This window comes from Sinohyriopsis cumingii, unplaced genomic scaffold (assembly GCF_028554795.1).
Source record: "Sinohyriopsis cumingii isolate HCF-2022 unplaced genomic scaffold, ASM2855479v2 utg000379l, whole genome shotgun sequence".
Classification (NCBI taxonomy): Eukaryota; Metazoa; Mollusca; class Bivalvia; order Unionida; family Unionidae; genus Sinohyriopsis; species Sinohyriopsis cumingii.
This window is the reverse complement of record NW_028315894.1, coordinates 396,670-419,477: the sequence shown is the minus strand read 5'-3', so window position 1 is coordinate 419,477 and position 22,808 is coordinate 396,670. Positions and strand designations below refer to the sequence as shown.

The window sequence follows — 22,808 nt, the reverse complement described above, 5'->3', positions numbered from 1 at the left end:
TATGGACTCAAAGTGTTGCTTCCATCTCTTCAGCTTCTCCTCTTCCACTGTGACATGAGATCCATCTTCATATCTCACTGGAAGGTCGTGGTGCTGGCCGTAGTCGCCCTTCAGCTTCTTGGTGTTCTGGTACACCGTCTTCATGTCTTTCTGTTCTGCTGCTGCCTCCGCCTCCTTTGCCAGTCTCTGTGTGTATTCTCTCCTGTCTCTCCTTGCTGATTTCTTCACCTCCTTGTCTTTTTCTCTATACTCCTTCTAAAGTCTCTCTTTAAGTCTTGGTGACTTGGCGTCCAAAAGTCTCTTCTTAATCTGTCTTCTCTCGCCTATGCGAGTCCACGCCTCTCCTGATATCCACTCTGTCTTCTTACTATTCCTAAAACCTAAAACTACTTCTCCTGCTTCCTTCAATGCTCTGTTGAAATTGTCGACGGTCAGCGCTGTCTCATCTTCTAGAACACTAAACATATTCCTTAGACCAGCCTAGACTCTTCCTTCACTTTTGGATCTTTCAGCTTGGCCACATAGAAGCGCTGATTCCTGGAGACCCCTATCCTAACTTTCCTAACCTTCAAGGTCATCTTGGCCACCAGAAGACTATGGTCGCTGCCGATGTCAGCGTACCGCATCACTCGCACGTCCTGCAGGGAATGTTTCCATCGGCCGTTGATGATGATGTGGTCGATCTGGTTCTGAGTTCTGCCGTCTGGTGATGTCCATGTGAGCTTGTGGATGTCCTTGTGCTCGAACAGGGTCCCTCCTATAACCAAGTCATTCTCCTCACAAAAGTTGACCAGTCTTTCCCCGATGTCTGTCATCACACCTACTCCATGGCGCCCCATGGTCCTCTCTCTGTCTTTATTGTCGCAGCCGAACCTAGCGTTGAAGTCGCCAAGTAGCAACAGCACGTCATGTTGAGGGACGTCCTCTAAAACGGCTTGTAGAGCGTCGTAGAAGGTGTCTTTCTCCTCTTCTTCCGCGTCGTCTATTGGTGCATAGGCCACAACAACAGACAGCTTGGCGTACTTGGAGTTCATCCTGACGTACAGTAGGCGCTCATTCTCTGGCTTCCACTGTAGAACGGTATTGGTCTTGTTCTTGCTGATAATGATGGCGACCCCATCCCGGTGGTCATTGTCCTTCTTTCCGGCCCAGATGATAACTTCTCCGGAGTTCAACTTCTGCTTGCTGGCACCAGTGCATCGTGCTTCTGTTACACCCATGAGGGTCAAGTTGTAGTGATTCAACTCGCTCACTGCTTGTGCCAGTTTTCCAGTCTGGTTGAGCGTTCGCACGTTCCAGCATCCAACTCTGATCCATACTTTTGGCGTCAGGAGTTCAGCTATCGGGATGGGGACGTCCTTGCGGTTTTGTTCTCCATCCGTCATAGAGCCAGTTGCGGGACCTAAGTCACATAGACAGGAAATTCTAAGTTTAGCCCATGCAGCTGCATTGGCTGGTCGTTTTGGAGTCAATAAAACCTACCACAAGATCTTAAATAATTTTTAAAGGCCTAATATTAAGAGTGATGTTTCTAAGTATTGTAGATCTTGTCACACTTTTCGAATGGTAGGAATACCTAACCAAAAGATACCTAAAGCTAATGTACAACAAATCCCTGCATTTTACGAACCATTCAGTAGAATAATGGTAGACTGCGTAGGTCCTTTACTTTACACCAAGTCAGGCAACCAATAGTTGATAAGCATTATGTGTGTGTCAAGAAGGTTCCAGAGGCAATTTCTTTACGGAATAGTAAGACTAAAACAATAGCCAACGCCTTAATTAAATTCTTTACACTTTTTGGTCTTTCTAAGAACGGCCAATCTGATCAAGGGTCTAATTTCATGTCAGGAAGCTTACAACTTATTATGCATGAATTAGGTACTCGACAATTCATATCCTCTGCGTATCACCGTGAAAGCCAGGGGGCGTTGGAAAAATTTCATCAGACTTTAATGAATATGATATGGTCATATTGCTTTGATACTAAAAAATATTGGGACGAAGGTGTTCACTTCCTGTTGTTTGCTGTTTGGATCGCCTGGGAACTATCCAGACAGTCTTCGTTCGCTTGAGTATGGAAAATGTTACAATTAATGTAAGTGAAAGTGAATTTTGCCGAGATTGTGTGAAATTTGTATGACATATCGTGGGATATGGGAAAGTTAAGCCTGTAGAAACTAAGATGCCTATAAGTAAAACGCAACTGCTGAAATGTTTGGGGTATGGCCGGATATTATAGTAAATTTAGCTCAAATATTTACATAATTGTTCAGCACCTGACCAATTTATTAAGTAAGATGGCCAAATTTGATTGGTCTGACGAATGTAATAAGGCGTTTTATAAATTAAAGGACATACTTAAGAGTGCACCAGTTCTTTCAGCTCCAGCATTTAATCAATCGTTTAAAATATCTGTTGATGGGAGTGATGTAAGGGTGTGTGGTGTATTAATTCAGGAAGATAAAAGTGGTGTAGATCATCCCGTGTGCTTTCTCTCCAAAAGGTAAAATAAGCAACAGAAAAAATTATTCTACTTTAGAGAAGGAGTGTTTAGCACTAATTTTGGCTTTACAACACTTGGAAGTGTATATAAATTCTTTTTCTTCTCCAAATATTTTATTATGTGATCACAATCCACTTACTTTCATCAGCAAAACGTAAAATGAAAACCTGAGGTTGGTGTGATGGAGTTCAATGTTACAAGAAGACGAAATCGATATTCGGCACATCAGGGAAAATGAAATGTAATCACAGATGCACTTTCACGTGTAAAGGAGTTTCATGTTTCGCTGTTTTGTAAATATTTTGGTACGTTCATTATACCTCTCCCTCGCAATATTTAGTCATGTGTATATTTGATTAATATGGAAAAAGAAAGCTTCAGTGCATAGACCTTTTTCTTAATGAGGGAAGTTGTTATGTATATTTGTATTTTCTGTAACTTCAGGTATATGATTTTATTTAATTTTTGTAATATTTATTCTTGGTAGTAAACTGTATAGAATATTTTGGTTATAAATTGGATGCGTTTACCAAGGTGTTGATAACTAGTAATAATAATCGCAATAATATTGACGCATATGGCGTATTGTCTCAGTAATTATGGAATATGGAAGTTTCGAGAAGAATTATGTGTCTTCTCCACTGGTTGCATGAGATGAAGTGAATTTAGTAAGCTGTGACTTACTACGTCGTAGATCAATAGTGTATGTTTTCATATGGGGTCCATTTTAAAATACAGTCGCAATGTACGGTGTATATAAGAATAAAGTCAAACATTCAGTTCCATTCCGATTCCTGGAGTCATTCACATTTTTAGTGTTCCTGATGTAAATATGCAGACGTCTCATATGTTGTACTTAGATATATTTCGAGAGGAATAACATTTGTTTAAACTGTTCAGTGGTAATAGAAAGTGCTCATTATTTGGACAATGGCATTATTCTAGAACTGTTATAAATGAGTCGAAAGAATTCTGGACAAACTATGTTGACAACGCCACGGTTCATGGAAGACCAGTACATTTAATGTACTGAATTGAATAAAATGGGACTTTTCAGTCGTTTAGGACTTTCAAAGTCTTTGATAAGGACAAATTTGGATTCACTTCATTGTACTCTAAGTTCCTCGCGCATTTTTTGTTTATCACTATGTTAATTAAATTGTTTGTTAAGTTTTACAAATTTGATTGGTTTGGGGTTTTTCTGTTACTTAAGTTTGTGACCATAGAGTTGTATCATTAATATCTGAGTTGTATATATGTTTGTGTGTGTATTTGTGTGTGTGTGAGAGAGAGAGAGACATATTGTGTGTGTATTTTGTGTGTGTGTGTGTGTGTGTGTGTGTGTGTGTGAGAGAGAGAGAGAGAGAGAGAGAGAGAGAGAGAGAGAGGGGGGGAGAATGACAGTAAGTTCCTATATGCATATTTCTTTATTTGTACATTTTGTTTGATTAACTCTCTTGTCGCCTTGATAGCTACCGCAGGATCCAAATATGTATAACAATATGAATCACATCTTTACATCAAAGGAATGAAGTTAGCACTGACCTCTTTCAAAATGCAATATTCTTTAGAATTATTTTTCGTTATTAATATTTCTTTAATAATTGTAATACTTAACATTGAATCATCGTCTCTATACTAAATCGGTATGCATAATCAGTAGTCTAGTGGCACAGTAAAATACGGACTTAGCGTAGACTATATATATATATATATATATATATATATATATATATATATATATATATATATATATATGTATGCTTACTCAGTGGGCTACAGGCTCATTATCAGATGGGTTTATTATCTGTAGACTAGATTTATAGGCCTTCTCAGTATGCTACTGGCACAATATAATACAGGCCTATCGTATGTTGACTAGATATAGAGCCGTACTCAGTGTGCGATTATTGACACATCACCACAAAAAGGGCCACCACAATCACATCAACACTTCCATCTTTGGATTTATTTTGGAATACCAAATAAGTTTATTCAGAACTTTAATCATCAGAATTTGAGTTGGAAAGTCTAAGTTTATTTGTGATTTATTTCGCAATACCGTAAGTTCTTTTTACATTTTTCAGTTTGTATAAGTAATAAATTATTTGTTGAATTTTACAAAGCTTGCTGCTTCTCAATCTTTTATATCACTTATTTTAAGATCATAGTGTTGAATAATATGCGTATTCGTTTAAACGCTCCGACATCTTTTGTATTTTAACTCGTACGGGTTTGCACCGCCATTTGAAGTTGTTGATTATTTACACGCCTGCTAACTTTATGGGTAAACATTGTAAAAATAATAATCAAAGAAACAGAGGAATACAGTGGGCTACTGGCACCATATAACACGGACTGTAAACTAGATGTAGAGGCCTACTAAGGAGATTAGTTGCACATTATAGCACGGGCTAATAACATATAGTAACACAGTTTGCGAAGAAACATTTATTCAGAAAAGGATCATATTGTACAATTTGAGATAACTTTTATTTCATATATATTTATTACATACTTAAGTGTGAAATATAGAGACTTACTGGCGATATAATTTTCATATTCTTTCATTCCTATATTTTCACATGTGACAAATATATCCTTTTATTTTTTCAGCTGTGAAAATATTAGATTTCCTATCATGCCATGAGAAGTTTGGATATTGTGTTTACAAATTATGCACTATGCACATGCAACAATACAATGAGTACGGTGTCAGTTTTAATAAATAAATATAAACTGCCATACATTTCAGACATGGGAAATAATATTGTAATGTAAGTTTATTTACTAGAATAAAGTTCAGTTCTGACTGATTTTTTAGTTTTGACGTAGACAACTTTTAGAAACGTTGTATTTAATGTTGACCGAGTTCCTCACCTGGATTCAGAACCAGTGATAGTTTTTAGTAAACAACGTTTTTTAATTTTTGCTGTTTTTTCTCAGAGTAAGGTTCATAAAATAGACTCAATGATATATTTGGACTACGTGTTAAATAACATGTATCGATTAGGATCTTTTCAGAGGATCAACCAACATCCGGGCACCTATTTTCCGTACTAGTAGATTTATTGTTGATGTTTTGAGAAATAATAGTGACATTCGCCTTAACACTGGAAACGTCAAGGTGTTTTATGTAGTGACCAGTTTTGGGTTAATTATTTTGTTCTCTTCAATTAATTTGGCATTCAACTTTGTTTTCCCTGGAAATACTTGTACTCTAAATTAATTCTTGGACAAAGACATTCATCAAAATTTACACAGAATTAAAAAAAAAATCTGAAATATTTTTTCTGTGATCGAACAAAGAACTGTTAACACAATAGTACAACGCTGACCACATTATACGTTATCGCCTTCCATTTTGGATTTCATCGGGACTTGAAATCAGATTTGTTTAGGACATTTTAATAATAGGATTTCTATTTTTTAATTCTTGGATTAACGTTGGTTTTATTCATGAAACCGTAAGTTCTTTTTCTTATTTTTACCTTGTTTTTCTAGGGAAATAAATCTTTTGTTAAATGTTACAAAGCCTGTTGCCTTCACCTTTTTCATGTTGCGTTTAATAAGAGCCTAAACACGTAACAAAACAAAATTGGTGGCTCGTCCGGGATGTATAAATTTTGGCTACAATAGTTCAGAAAACATTGTTTCTTGAAACTTAAATTCCCCTAGTTTTTTGATGTTTTAAATAAATATCAAGTATTATTTCTCATTTGTGAAATCTTTAGTGTAATCAACAGGCTTTATTGATAATGTCATCAAAAGTGGAAATCTTTCTTTCAAATCCTACCCAGGAACAGTTGGACTGTTTGAAAAAGATGAATTGATTCAACCTGCCAGGAAATATAATCTTTCTGAGGCAAAAGCGTCCTTAACAAAGCAAGAAATAAAATATATTTGGTCCAGTAATTGGTAGAAAAGAGTGTTTTGAGAAAAGTGCATTTGTTTTGATCATTAAATCTGTATCAGACTCTGGCATAAACGTAAATGAATTAAAATTAATATACATCATTGAATTAGAGTAAAGAAAGCTGCCTCTTCAGAAAGATTAAGAAGAGAAACAAATGCAGGTACAGAAATAAGACAAAAACACAGAAGCTGTTACAGAAAGAACAAAACATGGAAGAAAAAGAGCGAGAAAGACAAATGCAGATGCAAAAATTACAAACGAAGTTACAGGACAGAGAAAAACAAACGCAATTACGATCAGAGAAAGAGGAGAGAGACAGAGATGCAAATGCAAGTGCAAGAAGAAAAGGAGGAAATAGAGACAAAGAAGAAAGGAAGAAAGAGAATATCAATTTGGATTAAAAGATCGAGAGCTGGCTAGTGAAAAGCAATCTTCGCCTTTACACTCAACTTCAAGTTCTGATGTTGCTAAGAATATTAAAAAGTTCGTACCCCCTTCTAAAGAAAAAGAAGTTGAAAAGTATTTTTCTCATTTTGAACAAAAAATGCTGAAAAGTTAAAATGGCCGAGAAGGTTAATCACAATTGCAAAGATATTAACTCATATTAGTAGAAGTGTTCAAAAATGCTTCCATGATGACGTTATGACTTATCTTAGGTCGAAACTATAGAAAATGCTGCTCGGACAGCTGACGAGTATACCTTAGCTCTTGAAATGTATTTCTTCAGTTTGTCGTGGACTCAACAGTCGTCATGTACAAAAGTATTTCAGCCTAATACGAAACCTTCCAAATATCAAGTTTGTGAGAAGACTGATCAGAAGTCCATATCTTTTCCTATATGTACATATTACAAAAAGAAATTACACGTTTTTCTGATTATTAAAAAAGGAATATAACAACAAAACAAAGCCAACTCCATTCCAAATGATTTTAGATCTAAGAGGTTAAAGTCACGGTTATGCATTGAAAGCAATACATCCGTTGGGTCAAATAAACCCGAGTCTTCTTTCATTATGAAAAAGTATTAATCAATCTTGTCTATATCAATCATGGGTGATTCGGCCGATCCGATCCATACTACTGGAGTTTTTTTTTGTCAGGTTCTTTGCCTTTTCTGAGAAGTCTTCGTCTAATGAGAGTATTCTTATTCAAGGAGTATAGTAAAGTCATGGTTCATATCTAATGTATTATTTGTAATACGACGCTGTCTAAGGACCCGTGACAGTCGGGATAGTGTATACTTAACCCTCTCAGGGCATTGCTATATTACTATACAAAGACCTTCCTGGAGATAACCTTTTAGTTAATATGCTGTAACTGACAAGCATCGTTGTGATCAGAAAGTCGATCCTATTTAAAAGGAAATCCCTGATTTATACCGAGCAGTTGCTAGAGCAATGGCAAAGAAAGCTCTTAGGAATGATGTCATTCAGGAAATTATTCCTTTATTTGACAGATGTATTGGCCAGACATTTGATGGGGTCACCTTCCTCCTTGTTTGGGTCAAACAGAAGGAATTTATCACAGTGATCATCTTTATAACTACTTATTCTCTGCATTCTAATGAGGGTGACAACCGATAATCACTTGTCGTTGAACAGGAAATGATATAAAGGTATCCTGTTCTTTTCCAGATGAACATTAGTGAAACTGAAGCCACATAAGTAATTCTTTGTTATGTTGCTAAAAACGGGGTGATTGTTAGATAATAGAGACCATCTGATGTTCGTGCTGTTGTCGAGTGGTCAATGAATTATCAAAACGTTAAGAGAGGATATTCTTAGTCTTGACCTTTCAAGTTCTTAAAAAGAAACTTCTTTCTAATGAAGCTACAGAAATTAATCTTATCGATTACATTTATAATTTTAAGTAACAACTGTCAAAAACTTGAGAGGTTGCAAGAACTAATCTGCAGTCCACTCTGTTAAACAAAGAACATAATGTATGATAAAAATACAAAGTAAGGGAGGTTTGAGCCCCGGAATAGAGTCCTAGATCTCTTACCCGTTCCAAAACTAACTTCTAACCACATAATATGGTCCTTACACGGCCTAAAACAAATAAAATGATTTATATCATATCATTAATACCCCTGAAAGGCGAAAAACAGCATGTTTAATGAGAATGTTGATAAACATAGCAAAGTTAATCATTCAATTAATTTAATTTTAGATGTGCCATTCAGTAAGGATTTAAACGGTGGAATGAAATTGGCCTTACCGACTTTGGGGTAACAAAAGTTTGGACTTCAGAAATTATGAATCATCTAAACCAGAAACTTTCACATTTTCAACAAGAAGAAAATAATGAACTAAACGAGCTATGACATCAATATGAGAACTTATTTCCTAATGTTCCAACAAGAACAAATAAAATCAACCATGACGTTGAAATTATAAATTAAACCCGGTGAAACAACAGAGCAAACAATCTCAAGCAGGAATGTTTGAAAAAATTCAGTATTTGCAATATAAAGATTTTACAGAATCGAGTAAAAGTGTCCGGATGTGCACTAATCATAGAAATATGATCAGTGTGACTGAAACATATTCATTTCCATTACCAAGAATCGATGGCTTCATTGATAAAAGTGGAGATGCAAACTATGTTACCGAACTTGACCTTTTGAAAGGATTTTGACATATGGAAATTTCGGCATTCTTGACTCCAGATTGACTTTATCAATCTAAAGGGATGGCATTTGGAATGAAAGGTTGGCCTAGTATGTTTCAGCGTTTAGTGAAAATGATGACATCTGATCTATATAATTATGATGTTTACATCGATGATGTCATCATCTACAGCGACACCTGGAAAGAACAATTAGCGACAATTCAGAAATTCTTTGACAGACTCACCGATGCAAGTTTGACAATTAATTTCTCCAAACGTGAGTTATGTCGTGCTTGTGTAACATTTCTAGGACACATTTTGTGACATGCACAAGTTAAACCTGTATATGCTCTGGTCAAAGCTAATTCTGAAATCCCTATGCTTATAAGTAAAAAGCAGCTGATACGATTTTTAGGGATGGATAATATCGGAAATATTGTTCCAATTTTTACATAATTTCTGAACACCAGACAAAGTTATTGAGCAAGAAAGTCAAGTATCTTTTATCTGAAAAATGTTAGGAAGCTTTCGATAAGATAAAGGCCATACTTAAGATTGCACCAGTTCTTACAGCGCCTACTTTCAGCCAATCATTTAAACTGTCTATTTATGAAAGTGAAGTTGGAGTTAGAGCAGTATTATTTCAAGAACATAAACTTGTGCTGATCATCCAGTGTAGTATTTAGCGACAAAATTAAATAAGCAATATAAACATTATTCCACCATCGAGAAGAAATGTTTGCCTTCGATATTGACATTACAACACTTTGAAATTTACACTATCTCAGCGCCTTCTCCGATTACTGTTTTTAGTGATCACAACCCCCTTACTTTCATCGGCAACATGATAAACAGAAATCGGAGAATATTAAGGTTGAGTTTATTGTTGCAGAAATATAATATTGACATCAGGAACATCAAAGGAAAGGACATTTTAATAGCAGATGCAATTTCATGTGTAAATTGTTTTATAGTTTCATGTATAAATTGTGTCATTCATAAGATTTTATCTTATGTTATTTTCGACTTATATAACAGAGAAAGCCTTATTGTATAAATCTTTTTCTTCTTTATGAAGAGAAGTGTTCGATATATTTAGAGTAATTATTTTCTGTTAGCTTTTATTATTTTATTTCCTTACATGTCAGTGTAATATAACATTGTTTTTAAAAAAAATAGCAGGCTTCCGTTCATGTAGTTGTTACGCCAACTTCCATTTGAACCACGATTCTTTCATAATTATTTATCAAACCTATCATATTATCAGTATAACGTCACTAACAGTATTGCACCTGGAAAAGTATTGTTACTATTTTCAGAAGCATATACACTATTTAGGGAGAGATGGGTGCTGAAAGATGGGCTTTATTTTATAACTTTCACTGTAGAGTCGATTGGTTCATAATGTAGTAGGTACTTGTTTTGTATTATTATTTTTGATTCATATTATTAAGATGATGCTAGGGGCTCATTTTAATGCAAATGTGCTTCGTATGGTCGGTAGGTGTGTCATGGCCAATGATCATGGATAGTACGTAATAAAAACAAAATGTAACAGTATTTACTGTATATATAAAAACCTGTTAATGCAATGTGTTAGTGTAATATGTTTAGCGCAAGTGGTATATAGCAGACCTGACATGGACAATATGATATTGATTTTTATGAGCAATAGATTAATGCATCGGCACTGAAAATAGCCACTGGCGTTGCAATTATGGTGTTGCATAAATACTAAACAAGAGAAAATGATCGCTACAATTTGGCTAGGTATGATGTACATACTACTCTCTGTGCCACTTAGAATATATCTGACCCAGGCCAATGTTATACTACTCTTTATTATATGTTTGTAGCCATTAAGTTCCGTTGAATATAAGTTGATTTCCCTTGCATTTTATTTACATGAGAATAGCTGCATGGACTATATTTTCCGCTTACTAAAATAAAGTTAGATTTATAATTTATATTATCTTACACTGGTTTCTTTGTTTTGTAATTTAAAGCTTGTATTTGGTATTACAAGTATGTTTCTTTCTTTTCCAAGCGTAAACCTGGCATACCTTTGCATTTGTAATGATATAGCGTCATTTTGTGTGATTATGCCAAAACTATATAGCGAGCCTTTTCAACTATTCGGCCAATCAGTTTCGATACACGGTATAGCACAGGATAAGATCATGCATTCATATATATATATATATATATATATATATATATATAGAGAGAGAGAGAGAGAGAGAGAGAGAGAGAGAGAGAGAGACAGAGACAGAGACAGACAGAGAGTGAGAGAGAGAAAGTAAATATGTTCATTAGGGTCTAGGTTTTGGAATTCCCCAAGTGAATTGTGCATAATCCAGGTTATTGTTTTGTAAACATCAGGATCTTTCTGGAAGTTTTTTTTTTTCCATAAGTAATGGTCTGCTTTTGAAAATGCTAATTGTGACCTGAGGTCAGTAAAGAATAATATATATTGCAACTATGACGAGTTTCTCATTCGTGCTCTAACTTCTAACACTTTCAACTTGTATAATATATGTTGTGACCGGTAGTTTTGGGCTGGAGTCTTTTTTGTTCAAATTATTGAATTCAAACGGCTATATTCTCTGGAAATACAAGAGTGCTCTGATAAAATTATTGGATACAGACATTAACTGGAATTTCTACTGAATTAAAACCTGAATTTTATAACTGTGATTCAACAAAAGACTTCCGAAACATCAACAACCTATAAGCTATAACAGACACATCATCGCCTTCAGTTTGTGAACCTTTTCTGAACTTGTACTGAGCTTTATTTAGAACTTTAAATTATTAGAACTTGTGTCTGTACTTATTTGATTATTTCGGGATTTAGTTCGCAATACCGTGAGTATTATTTTCTTTTCATTTTCATATTGTATTCCAGGGAGATGAATTATTTTTTGAAAACATTTTGCAAAGTTTCTTGTCTTTCACTCTTTCATGTTACTTATTTTAAGATTATAGACTCGTAACACAATTTGAAGTTAACAAATTATTTTACAGTCTAGTATTAAAGTACATGTAACCATGTGTTCAAAACATTCGAGCAATTTACAGAATCAGGAAATGACAGAATTATTAAGTTGCGACATGGCAAATAACGCAGGATTACACAACTACAAATTAGTCTATCACGTTACAATCATTTCTAACCAGAAGTTGATTCTCTTGTTTTACGCATGCACCTTGACATTGAAGAGCCCATAATAAGGAGGAGCATTCGTTGTAAGAGAAGTCTGCGCAAACGAAGGCACCAAAAGATTGCTTGACTTTTCACTGTAGCGAAATAAAATAAAACAAGTTTGTATAGTTCGAATCAAATAGACAGTAAATACCTTCGTCCTTTGTACTGAATAAATCTTTGTCCATATGGTCTGTCTTATTAGCATCATCAGTAAGCTCGGGGCGATAACACGTTATGTTGATATAACGACGTTTTTGTGGGGTTTTTTTTAGATCGCTTTCAGTTATATATTCCAGAGATGACAACAATTAATGCACAAATCACCTTCATACCATGTGCATTGATATAAAGTGTTCAAACATTTATTTATCTGTAGAGAACGGAAAGTTTCGAATCAAGAACCACATATTCATGGAGGTAATTAAACAGATCGGTGTCTGAAACAAAAGAGCTTGACAGTTTCTGCATTGATGATGAATACCCAAGGACGTTTCAAAATAATGCCAAGATTGGTGTCACATGCATGCAGGTGAGTTAAGTTTCAAAAGTACCTTGATTTTAATATGTGCTCTGAATATGGATTTTCTTGAATACAGACGGCCACGTGTATGTGAATTACTATGTAAATATGACATGGAAACATAGACTTTTAAAACTAGTCGATTTACAATGTATTGTATAAGATTTGTGATCATCATAACAATCTAACAAATAGCAAATAGCGTTATATTATGTTCTGGTGTTAAACAAATATGAGCAGAAACATCAAAAGGAACATCTTGCAAAGTCGTAAGTGTCTTTGTTTCTTTGTAGCGCTTTCGTTTTCGCATTAATAAATTATGTATTTCGAAATATCTTGCAAGGCAATCAGCAGCAAATGTAACACTATACATTAATATCTCTTTTAAATCAAGCCTGTAATTTAATTATTTTACAAAAATGTATTTAAGGACAGAACCATGTACTTGTGACGAGTTTTAAAAATGACATAAATGACAGACACAAATCATTGTACTTGATTAATTTTCCTTTTGTAAGGATAATACAATCTCTCTAACATTCATTGTAAGTTTAGTAATGAATTATGTGCATGCTATACAACAATCGCCTTTTTATTTCAGAACTAAACTGTGGAAAATAACTTTCTATTTTAATCTTGCCGTGATGTCAGGAATCAATGTAACGGAAGGTAAGACTCTAGTTTTGTCCTTTTAATGAAGATAAGCAGGTCAGATTTTATAAAGACACGATACAAAGAATAGAAGAGAATATGAAATGTTTTAGAAAATACGTGATCAACAGAGACCGTTGTTATTCTTTGATGACCTATGTCGGCAAGATAGCAGACTTGAGTGGAATGTTTAGATTTAAAACTAAAGTTTCTTTTAAATAAATATATGCAGTTAACATGAGAATGGTAATGTATCTTGTTTGATAACGGAATATATGCTAAATTTGCCTCGGTTAACAATAGCCATTATAAGCAAAATGTGAAAGCAAATACATTTCTCAGTATTACAGTTATTTACATATAACAATACTAGCAATTGGTTCGATAATTTACTCCGACCATCACAACTTGTTATTAAAACCTTTCTACAAAGCTTTATGTATTGATGACATATTAAAACGTTTGCTTTTTATTCAAAATGACATCAAGTTGTTAGAATAATGTTATTTGGGAAGGAGCTTTTAGCCGACGTATATACTGTTTTTCTTTGGGTAACTAACTGAATGTAGAAACCTATAATATGCCTAAAGCTAACTTTGCCAATCAGGTTTCTCTTCCAGTTAAGAAGACTAAATATATAGTAGACTATGGTGCTGTTTAATTTGCCTTTACCGTTATAGTGATACTGTAATATATTAATGCATGCATTATGCAGCTTGCAACATTCATATCCATTATTTTTTAGCTTTTAATTTTTGTATTGATCCCCACTCACTGTTGTACATAATCTGCATGTAAAGCGTCAAGTAAAATTACTAGTCTCAAACTCCACCATTTTTCCGACGCCATTACAGAGGTTTAATAACACTCATTAGTGCAATATCTTTTATATTAGCAAACATGTTCTCTTTTAAGAACCTAATCGTATAAGTTACTTCAATTAAAATCGCATTACAATCATTGTTACCCAAATACCATCGACTTAATGGAAGCTAACAAAGCAGCTATGAATTGCTGCTCAAAGTGTCCATACATAAGCTTTGGTCGTACGCACATTGTCTACAAATATACGAGTCGGATCACGAACTCAGTCTGATTAAGATCACGATTGGATTACAGCAAACAGGAGGCAGAACTCATTTTTATCAGAACATATGAATGGGGGAATGTATCTGCATCATTGCTGCTTGCCCGATCCCAATGAAAAATATGTGATACATAACCAAATTCATGTGATTATCTTTGGTAATATCCCCATATACTTTGCAGAATTTTGCAAATCATTGGCTTAGAATAAGTTTCACGTACATCTTTTACACATCATCTGACCTTTTTAGAATCCATCGCATGCGTTATGTTAGTATCACCAATATTTCAAAAAATGGACTATTGTAAACTATATTTTAAAACGATAATATTTCGAAAATGTATGCTGCTTATTTTCTACCAACTGGTACTTATTATGGTGAATTTTACAAAAATGCATGCAATCTGCATATACTCAACATTTAGACTTATGAAGAGGATTTGAGTGAGTTCGGTAACGTACAGACCTAAATTGAATACAATTAACCCTTTTAGTTTAGTGAAAGAAACCAGTAGTTGCAATACATCAATGAACAACGACTTCAAACTAGTTACAATTTAACATATTTTTTATTATTGGCTCTCTAAACAGGAGATCGAGAGTATACTTACGTTCAGGAATATAAATCGTTAATATAATTGACACCAAAATGATACGTTTTCACACTCCCACCCTCAAATCAACCAAGTTTGTCTACCACATCATATCCATGGGCAAGCAAATCTACTTCAACAGCACGAACATGATATACCACACTTTGTTTTTGACGCCTGAGTTAAACATTACAAACAAATTATATAATGTAGACAATGGACATAAAATTGTATTGAGTAGACATGCATTGAGCAGTTGTGTACCTTTTGAAAGATTATAATTCTTCTTTCATTTATTTTATTATTCAGTCTCAGTTATTTGCAATAAAACTTGACAAATATTAGTGTTTTGGTCACAATACACAAGCTTCTTCACAAGAAAAAATAATTATGTAGCGTTTTAATTGTGGATTCCTGAAAATGTCATTTGTGGACAATTATTTGTATACAGAAGATCCTTTCCAACTAATGTCCATTGTCAACATGATCCTCCGAGGTCTTCTTCTTGATAAACCTCTTCAGAAGTAACACAATACATAAGACTAATCAAGTTGTACCTATTAGGTCACATCAAGTCGAATGTAACTAAAATAAATATAACAGAAATGTCGTACGTCTGTTAACCAATTAAGAATTCAATACGTCTTGTAGTAATTCCATATACCATCCCAAACTCCCTTTTTAAAGGGAGCCCACTACATCTCGCAACATTAAATACATTTCATCAATGCACAAAAAGATAACTGGATCATCAAAATATGCATGAGCTCCCTCGACTGTTAAGTTTGCAATATCTAAAAGGTTCTGAGTTAGTTATAACTCAGAATAAAAAGATACAGCTACTTATCTTTAGCTTGCATCGTATAGTCATATGTTTTCAATAATAATTATATAAACACGTTGAATATACATACATATATATATATATATATATATATATATATATATATATATGTGTGTGTGTGTGTGTGTGTGTGTGTGTGTGTGTGTGTGTGTGTGTGTGTGTGTGAGTGTGTGTGTGTGTGTGTTTGTGTGTGTGTGCTTGCTTATTCCACCAGCTATACAGAAATAAATGTAAATCAAAATGACCATTTGAGAAACATTATTAAGCCAGAATATATTGTAATATTTTAGCAAAAAGATCTTTTTAGTTATCATAATTGTAACTTTTTACATATCTCACCTATATGTTTATATCACTACTGTGAGTTTAAAAGTCTTGGCAATTATCTTAAATGTGCTATATATGTATGTGTGAGACCGATTCATGTTATTTAACAATCTGTTGGATGACAATGGATCATCCATTTCTATAATATTCAACATTTGCATTTCAATATTACTGTAAACTGAATATGTTATTATTCGAATAAAGTTAGGGTAGATTCATGTATCTTCTTCAAAGAAAAATGTTAGACATTAATAGTTATTGTAGCTTTTAGACTCTGTGTTTAAGTCACTGCTTACACGAAATATCAATTTCTCAACAATTTTTTGTAAAATCCCTTTTCGACTTTGTTTATAACCAACATATTCCCTGTTTACGTATAAAATGCCCTCACCCCGTATGTAATTGTTATTGTATATGTATCTCCCGTGAGCTATACTTCTGACAGAGTCGTGAAACGAATGTGTGAACACCTTTGAATACACTTCATTACTTCCATGTATTCGTCCTTGTACATGTAAAACAGTTTTCTTCGGTGATAAGGTTTTAAATCTGATTGAAGGTTTTCATCGACAAAGTTGTTTCAAGCCGAAAATAGCCAGGATCTCAAAAGATCCGTTTAAAAAAAATACTAAATTGCATCATTATGATAATAATTTTGCCAATTTCCGTATTTTCTTAAACAATTAAGCCCTTAGCCATGCCTAACACTTGTGAAGTTTTGAATAAATTAGTACAAATTATCCAGAATGTACCTCTTTAGACAGGTGCGAACACATATATTATTTATTGGCTGGAATGATCTGAAGAAGTAGTTGTCTTGGCATCAATATTAGACAAACTCTCCGTTATGCGGTTGCGTCCTTTTCTATAACAGAATGAACATTCCGCAACACCGCAATTCGAATACATTATAGATAAATGACACTATTTTCAGACATCTCTTTTGATCCTCTAACATGGCGTAATGTATTATAAAACAGAAACGAAACACCGTGGGATGTAAAGTATGGTAAAGCCTCGCCTCGGGCTTTCTTTGATAGGGTAATGCTTACAAATGCAATAGTATTGCGCAAAATGCTATTAAACAGTAAATAGTACAGTACAATAAATTATTCGACATTGACTTAGGTCCTTGGATGGTTTTTAAATGTAATTTGCTTGTTTTCATAGATACCAATCTATCACTGACAGAAATAATAGAAACGAACATTATAACTATTGGATAAACATACGGAAAACATTTCATTCTTGTCAAGTTATACCGTGCAATTACAAAAAATGAGGACACACTATCGCAGAAAGATATGTCTATATGTATTTAGACGGAGTTTAGTGTCATTTCTATTAATATATATTTTAATATTTAAAAAAAAATAGAATTGGGAAGAATTCTGGTTTACATACTGTTTTTAGCCTGGCAAAAATTGTTTCAGCCAGAGTTGCCAGCTGTAGGTCGTAAGAATTGAGCAAACCTATATATATATATATATATATATATATATATATATATATATATATATATATATATATATATCATTGATGTTTTAATATCGAGTTAGTATATCAAACCTTTGCGCGAAAATAACACAAAATAACATTAAACGTAGTTATGAATAGCAATCAAATAGGTACTTATAGGGAAAGTAACACCATCAAAACATAACGATAAATTAGTTTTATATTTAATTCATATCTTTCTCTTTGTTTAGACTTTGATTTTTCAAGAACACAAGTTACATATGACGTTCCTCCATCTAGAATATGCATTATAACACACTTCATCACCAAATGAAATTCAAATTTGAAATTATATCGCGAAATCAAGAAAACGTCTTTTCTAATTTTCTCTAACAGTATATTCTATTATGTCGTTCTGACGAAATCTGAACCTTTTAATTTATCTCAAGTTGCTAAACCTCTAAATATATTTACCTACAGCCACAAGTCAACCTTTAACAATTCTTTTCTTTGAAATATAGGAATAAGATGGATTTCTATACCGTCACAAATTAACAAGTGCACAGGCCAGACAGCAAATTTGACCTGGGAATATGTGAAAGAAGCCAACGAAGAAATAAGACAGTTACAATATCGTTTTAACACTACAACACTGATTGCATATAGTTCTGAGAAAAATGGTTTCACTGTAGATCCAAAATACCAGGGGAGAGTAGAAGAAGCTGGTGGCGCTGGAATCTTACTGAAGACTATTTCTTTAAATGACATAGGAAACTACACACTCTATCCTGTTATTTCGTGGAAAGAAGGCCAAAACGTACAGTCAATTTGGCTGAATGTCATAAGTATAGGTAATGTGTTTTCGCATCATTTAATCAGTTTTTTATTCTTTTTATGCATCTTCTTCCTAATGACTGTCACTATTGTAAAATTAATACTACTTCTTTAGGAGGTATTATTTGAATTGTTATATTTTGTTTAAAAAGTGTTTCTCCTCTGTGTTTAGTTATATGTTCCAAATCTTGGATGTGGTATTGTGTGGCAGGTTTCATGTTTTGGGAATGTATTCTGACGAAAAATATACGTAAAAAGTGAATTTAAGATTTTATTGGGACAAATTATTACACACTAGCCATTAATGTTGTGTCTAATCATTGCTTAAAGTCAGCAACACATTATGCAGGTATTAGATGTCAAATAGTTCGAGTTATACATAATTTGATTACTGGATCGTTTTTTAATAAAATGTGTCATTTATTGCACCAAGCCTAATGATACCATTCAGGGTTAACGTTTCCATGACATATTATAGACAATACACGTATAACGAAATGTATGTAGTTCAAAGCAACTCCTAAGAAATCGATAACTTATACGTTTGTCCAAGGATATTCGATTTATGTAATGATGTGCCACATCATTGTCGTAACACACAAAATATAGATAGGTAAATATATGATGATAGATAGTTTCTTTAATTCATAATAAAGACTGTCGCTTTAGCTTTATACTAACAAAACAAATACTTTTCCCTGATTTGTTTTACTCGTTAAAAGACAGGAAAATACAGAAAAGGTGCACTTGTGATGGTCTGCCAATATCACCAGGGTGGAGCGGTGGAGGAACATTTACCATAGTGGTATAAAACTTACACATTATGTATAAATTCGTTTTCTTGCATCCATGTTTAATCATATATTTATGATATGACATTCGATGTCTGGAACTTGTTAACACATGAGTTTAAAGTGCATTTTTTCCCGTTAGTAGCATAACTTAGAATGTATAATAGCCACTTATTTATAGTTTCGATGCCTTAATAATAAAGCATATAATTCGCGTTCTGTATGAATAACCTATCAGATAAAGATCTTCAGAGTAAAAGCGTATTAGCATTGTACATCCCACAATTCTCTTTATGTTTCATTAAAGTATATGCCGTTCTGAATTTGCTTCAAACACATGCACAAGAACCTCTGAACAATACGACTCCGTATAGTTTTAAAATTATATCGACATATACATGTGTCGCACAATGAAATACATTCTCTGTACTATTTCTGATTTTAAGTATCGATAATATTGATCAAATGAAAGAATATTTCATATGTTATGTCTATAATAGCGTTTCATGGCAGATGTTGAAAAAATGTAAAAGTGAACTGCACAAAAACGACAGGATTATAAACCTTTCTTAAAAATTGCAAACGTAAAAGACTGTTCATGATAAGTATGATCTATAATTAACAAGAAATAAAATAACACGATAGTGTAAAGATGGCAGCAAAATGATATTGCTGTACACATACAAATTGTCACTCTAATTAGAGCAGGGTAATCTTCAGCAAGGCGAATATTTCTTACATATTTTATTTTCAGTTATTGATTTTTCTTTACACAAATGTATGCACTCAAATTTGCTAGAGAAACACCATAAAACATTTATGTCTTTTCCATATAAGGTGATTTTCAGGCATGTACATATTTTCCAGATTTTACATATTCTATCCAAGAGTACCCTAGGTACCAAATATTAATGTTGTGTTTCAGAATGACGGTTGTAGCTTAGATATAAACTCTTCATTTTGCTGTCATAAGGGGCCGGCCATCGAATGCATGGAAAATGACCCTAACAAGCTTTGTGTCCCCATCAATCTGACCAAAAATACCACTCAAAACAGAAAGCCTCCCGACCAGACTAAAAACACCACTGAAAGCAAACTTGTGCCTGAACAAATAGGTACGTTATTTGTGGTGTTATAAACAAACAGCAGCGCTTTATCCATACATGTGTTTTCCTTTTACTTGTGAAATATCGACATGTGTTAACTGAATGAATTTGTATTCCTTACACATTATTTTCACTTCCATGTATATTAGCACATAGTTTAACTGCAATAGATATAGTGATGTTGCAAATGGATAAAACCCTCGATGTCTTTGTTTACAGAGATGATTTTTGTCCTGGATTAAAATACTTTTTTCTAAACATAAAGTTCTGTATCGACCTGCCCGCTTTTAAACTTTCATTGTATCAATTACTACCTGGTAATACGAATACATAGGCATTCCCATTTCGAGACTGAACCGGGTCCATTATGAAAGTTCAGCTTTAATGTTGAACCGAATTCTTGCTCTGGGAAATATTTTGTTATCTAATCAAATGAGTCTGCTCTGGCCGAGATTTAATGACCCAAATATGTTTATGTTATTGTAAAGCTATGGTATTAATCTTTATAATATAAAGAAGCGAAACCAATAAGTTTGGGTAAAAATCAACAAATAATTTGTTTCTATAGGAAACAAAGTGAAAAGTCAAACAACACTTTAAGTATGAATTAAATTCCAAATAGTAAATGACCTATCAAATATGCAAAAGTAAAATGAATTCCAAAAGTACTGAATGTTGTGATGTACTACACTTGCGTAATCCATGCTATGTTTGAATGAGTTTTTAATAATCCATTGTAGTGTCTCAGTCAAAATATTAAATGAACTATCTGTAATTCTCGTAAATAATTAAATAAATGATTCATCTCAATTTGAATATGTATACAACTGTAAATAGTTGCACAGACTGCTCTTAAAATTGTAATGAAGACAGTGTCTACAAAACCTCTATTTATATACAAGCTGTCACCTTACTTATGACTCAACAGAATGACCTGGATTTTCTGCAGGTTGAAAAGTCAATAAAATTTAACAACCAGTTTACAGAACATTTTAAACTCACTAATAGGTCATGCCCAGGGTTTCCATTTTAGTAAATTCCTTGTTTGCACTTATAATCATGACACAATTCAGGTGCGTAAATTGCCTGGTACATAAAAACAAAGGTCAAATGCAAATATAAAATAAATATACATAATATTGTTTATGAACGAAAATAGCTTTCGTCTAACAAGGAGATGACGAATTTTCTCACTCTTTATATATTTCTGAAACCCTCTGACTTTTCTTGACAGAACTAAATAAGATGTTTCATAAACTGTATTCATACTTAATGATCAAATGTCTCTTTGGCGGCGGCCTATCCATCATCTTGCCACAATTTCATAACTGATGGCATGAGCCATATACACTTTCGTCGTAATAATTACGTTGCAAGACAAGGAAACCCTGCCAAACCTGGCCAGAGATCAATGAGAAGAGTTTTCATCGCAGCCCACCGTAAAAGGTAGGCCTGATTGACCTATATAAATGTGTTTTCATTTTACATTTATATATGCAGTTAGTTAAAATGATTGCTAAAATAGATGCCAATAACAATCAGCTTCCTGTTTCTTGTCAAGTGGGTAATCATTATTTATTTGGCACTCGTCCATTCTAAAAATATTCAAACGATAAGAAATCAATTATTATTTAATCCAAAACATATAAGGAAAGGCATATATATTACCTTAAAAACTTAATTGTTTCTTTCCTGTTCATCTTTAGTTCCCTTAAAACCAACTTCCTCGCTAACGGGACATAGCTATTTGCATTATTCGTACATTTGTCGCACCGAGAGTATGTCTTTGAGTATTTATGTCTTCGTTCCTTCATTTTTATGACAAAAGTTCAACACATTCTGAATATTTTGGATACTATTTCACCAATACTCATGAGAATTTATATGTGATGCATGTCAAGAAGTTGATTGAATAATAACAAAACTAGATCACCGTCATTCTATGTCAAGTTTGAGTTTCTGCGTCAGTTCTGTTATTGTTTCTGTACGGTTTCAATGCATCGGCTCCTGTTTCATATATACCTATGAAATGAGTACTTGGATGCATCTAAGAAAGAGTATTTTATTCAAACAGAAGCTATGTCACTATTAACTTATTTTGAAGTTGAGTGAATTTTCTGATGTCACCGATTCGTTCGTTCCATCCTCAATACATTAGAATCCTTTCACCTGCACCCATGAAATTTATAATAGGAGGCATCTTATAAAGACTAATTTAACCATACTAAGACATAGATCATGGTGTCTAATTTGTAGTATTTGCAGATATTAGTTCATAATATCCTGAATATATTGAGCTATATTATACATGAACATTTAAATTTCGTCAGCTGAAGAATCATCAAAAGACTCAC

The 22,808-nt window shown here is 33.6% G+C and overlaps 2 protein-coding genes across 3 annotated transcripts in view; one reads left to right on the top strand and one right to left on the bottom strand.

Annotated features, from left to right (window-relative positions):
- The window catches only part of LOC149774199 (uncharacterized), a 35,960-nt gene that overhangs the window by 3,228 nt on the left and 9,924 nt on the right, over nucleotides 1-22,808 (top strand). Inside the window, exons 2-6 of one of the 2 annotated variants that reach the window (XM_089945616.1) lie at nucleotides 12,620-12,772; nucleotides 13,365-13,432; nucleotides 18,245-18,574; nucleotides 19,280-19,362; nucleotides 20,322-20,463. In XM_089945616.1, the coding sequence (XP_089801742.1) occupies nucleotides 12,714-12,772; nucleotides 13,365-13,432; nucleotides 18,245-18,574; nucleotides 19,280-19,362; nucleotides 20,322-20,463 (682 nt within the window). In that variant the 5' untranslated portion in view covers nucleotides 12,620-12,713. Of the gene's footprint in view, nucleotides 1-12,619; nucleotides 12,773-13,364; nucleotides 13,433-18,244; nucleotides 18,575-19,279; nucleotides 19,363-20,273; nucleotides 20,464-22,808 lie in introns of both variants that reach the window. The other variant, XM_089945615.1, reaches the window with a different exon arrangement.
- On the bottom strand, nucleotides 471-1,385 carry LOC149774200 (protein CFDP2-like). The gene has a single exon (XM_089945642.1). The coding sequence runs from the start codon at nucleotides 1,383-1,385 to the stop codon at nucleotides 471-473; it is 915 nt and encodes a 304-aa protein (XP_089801768.1).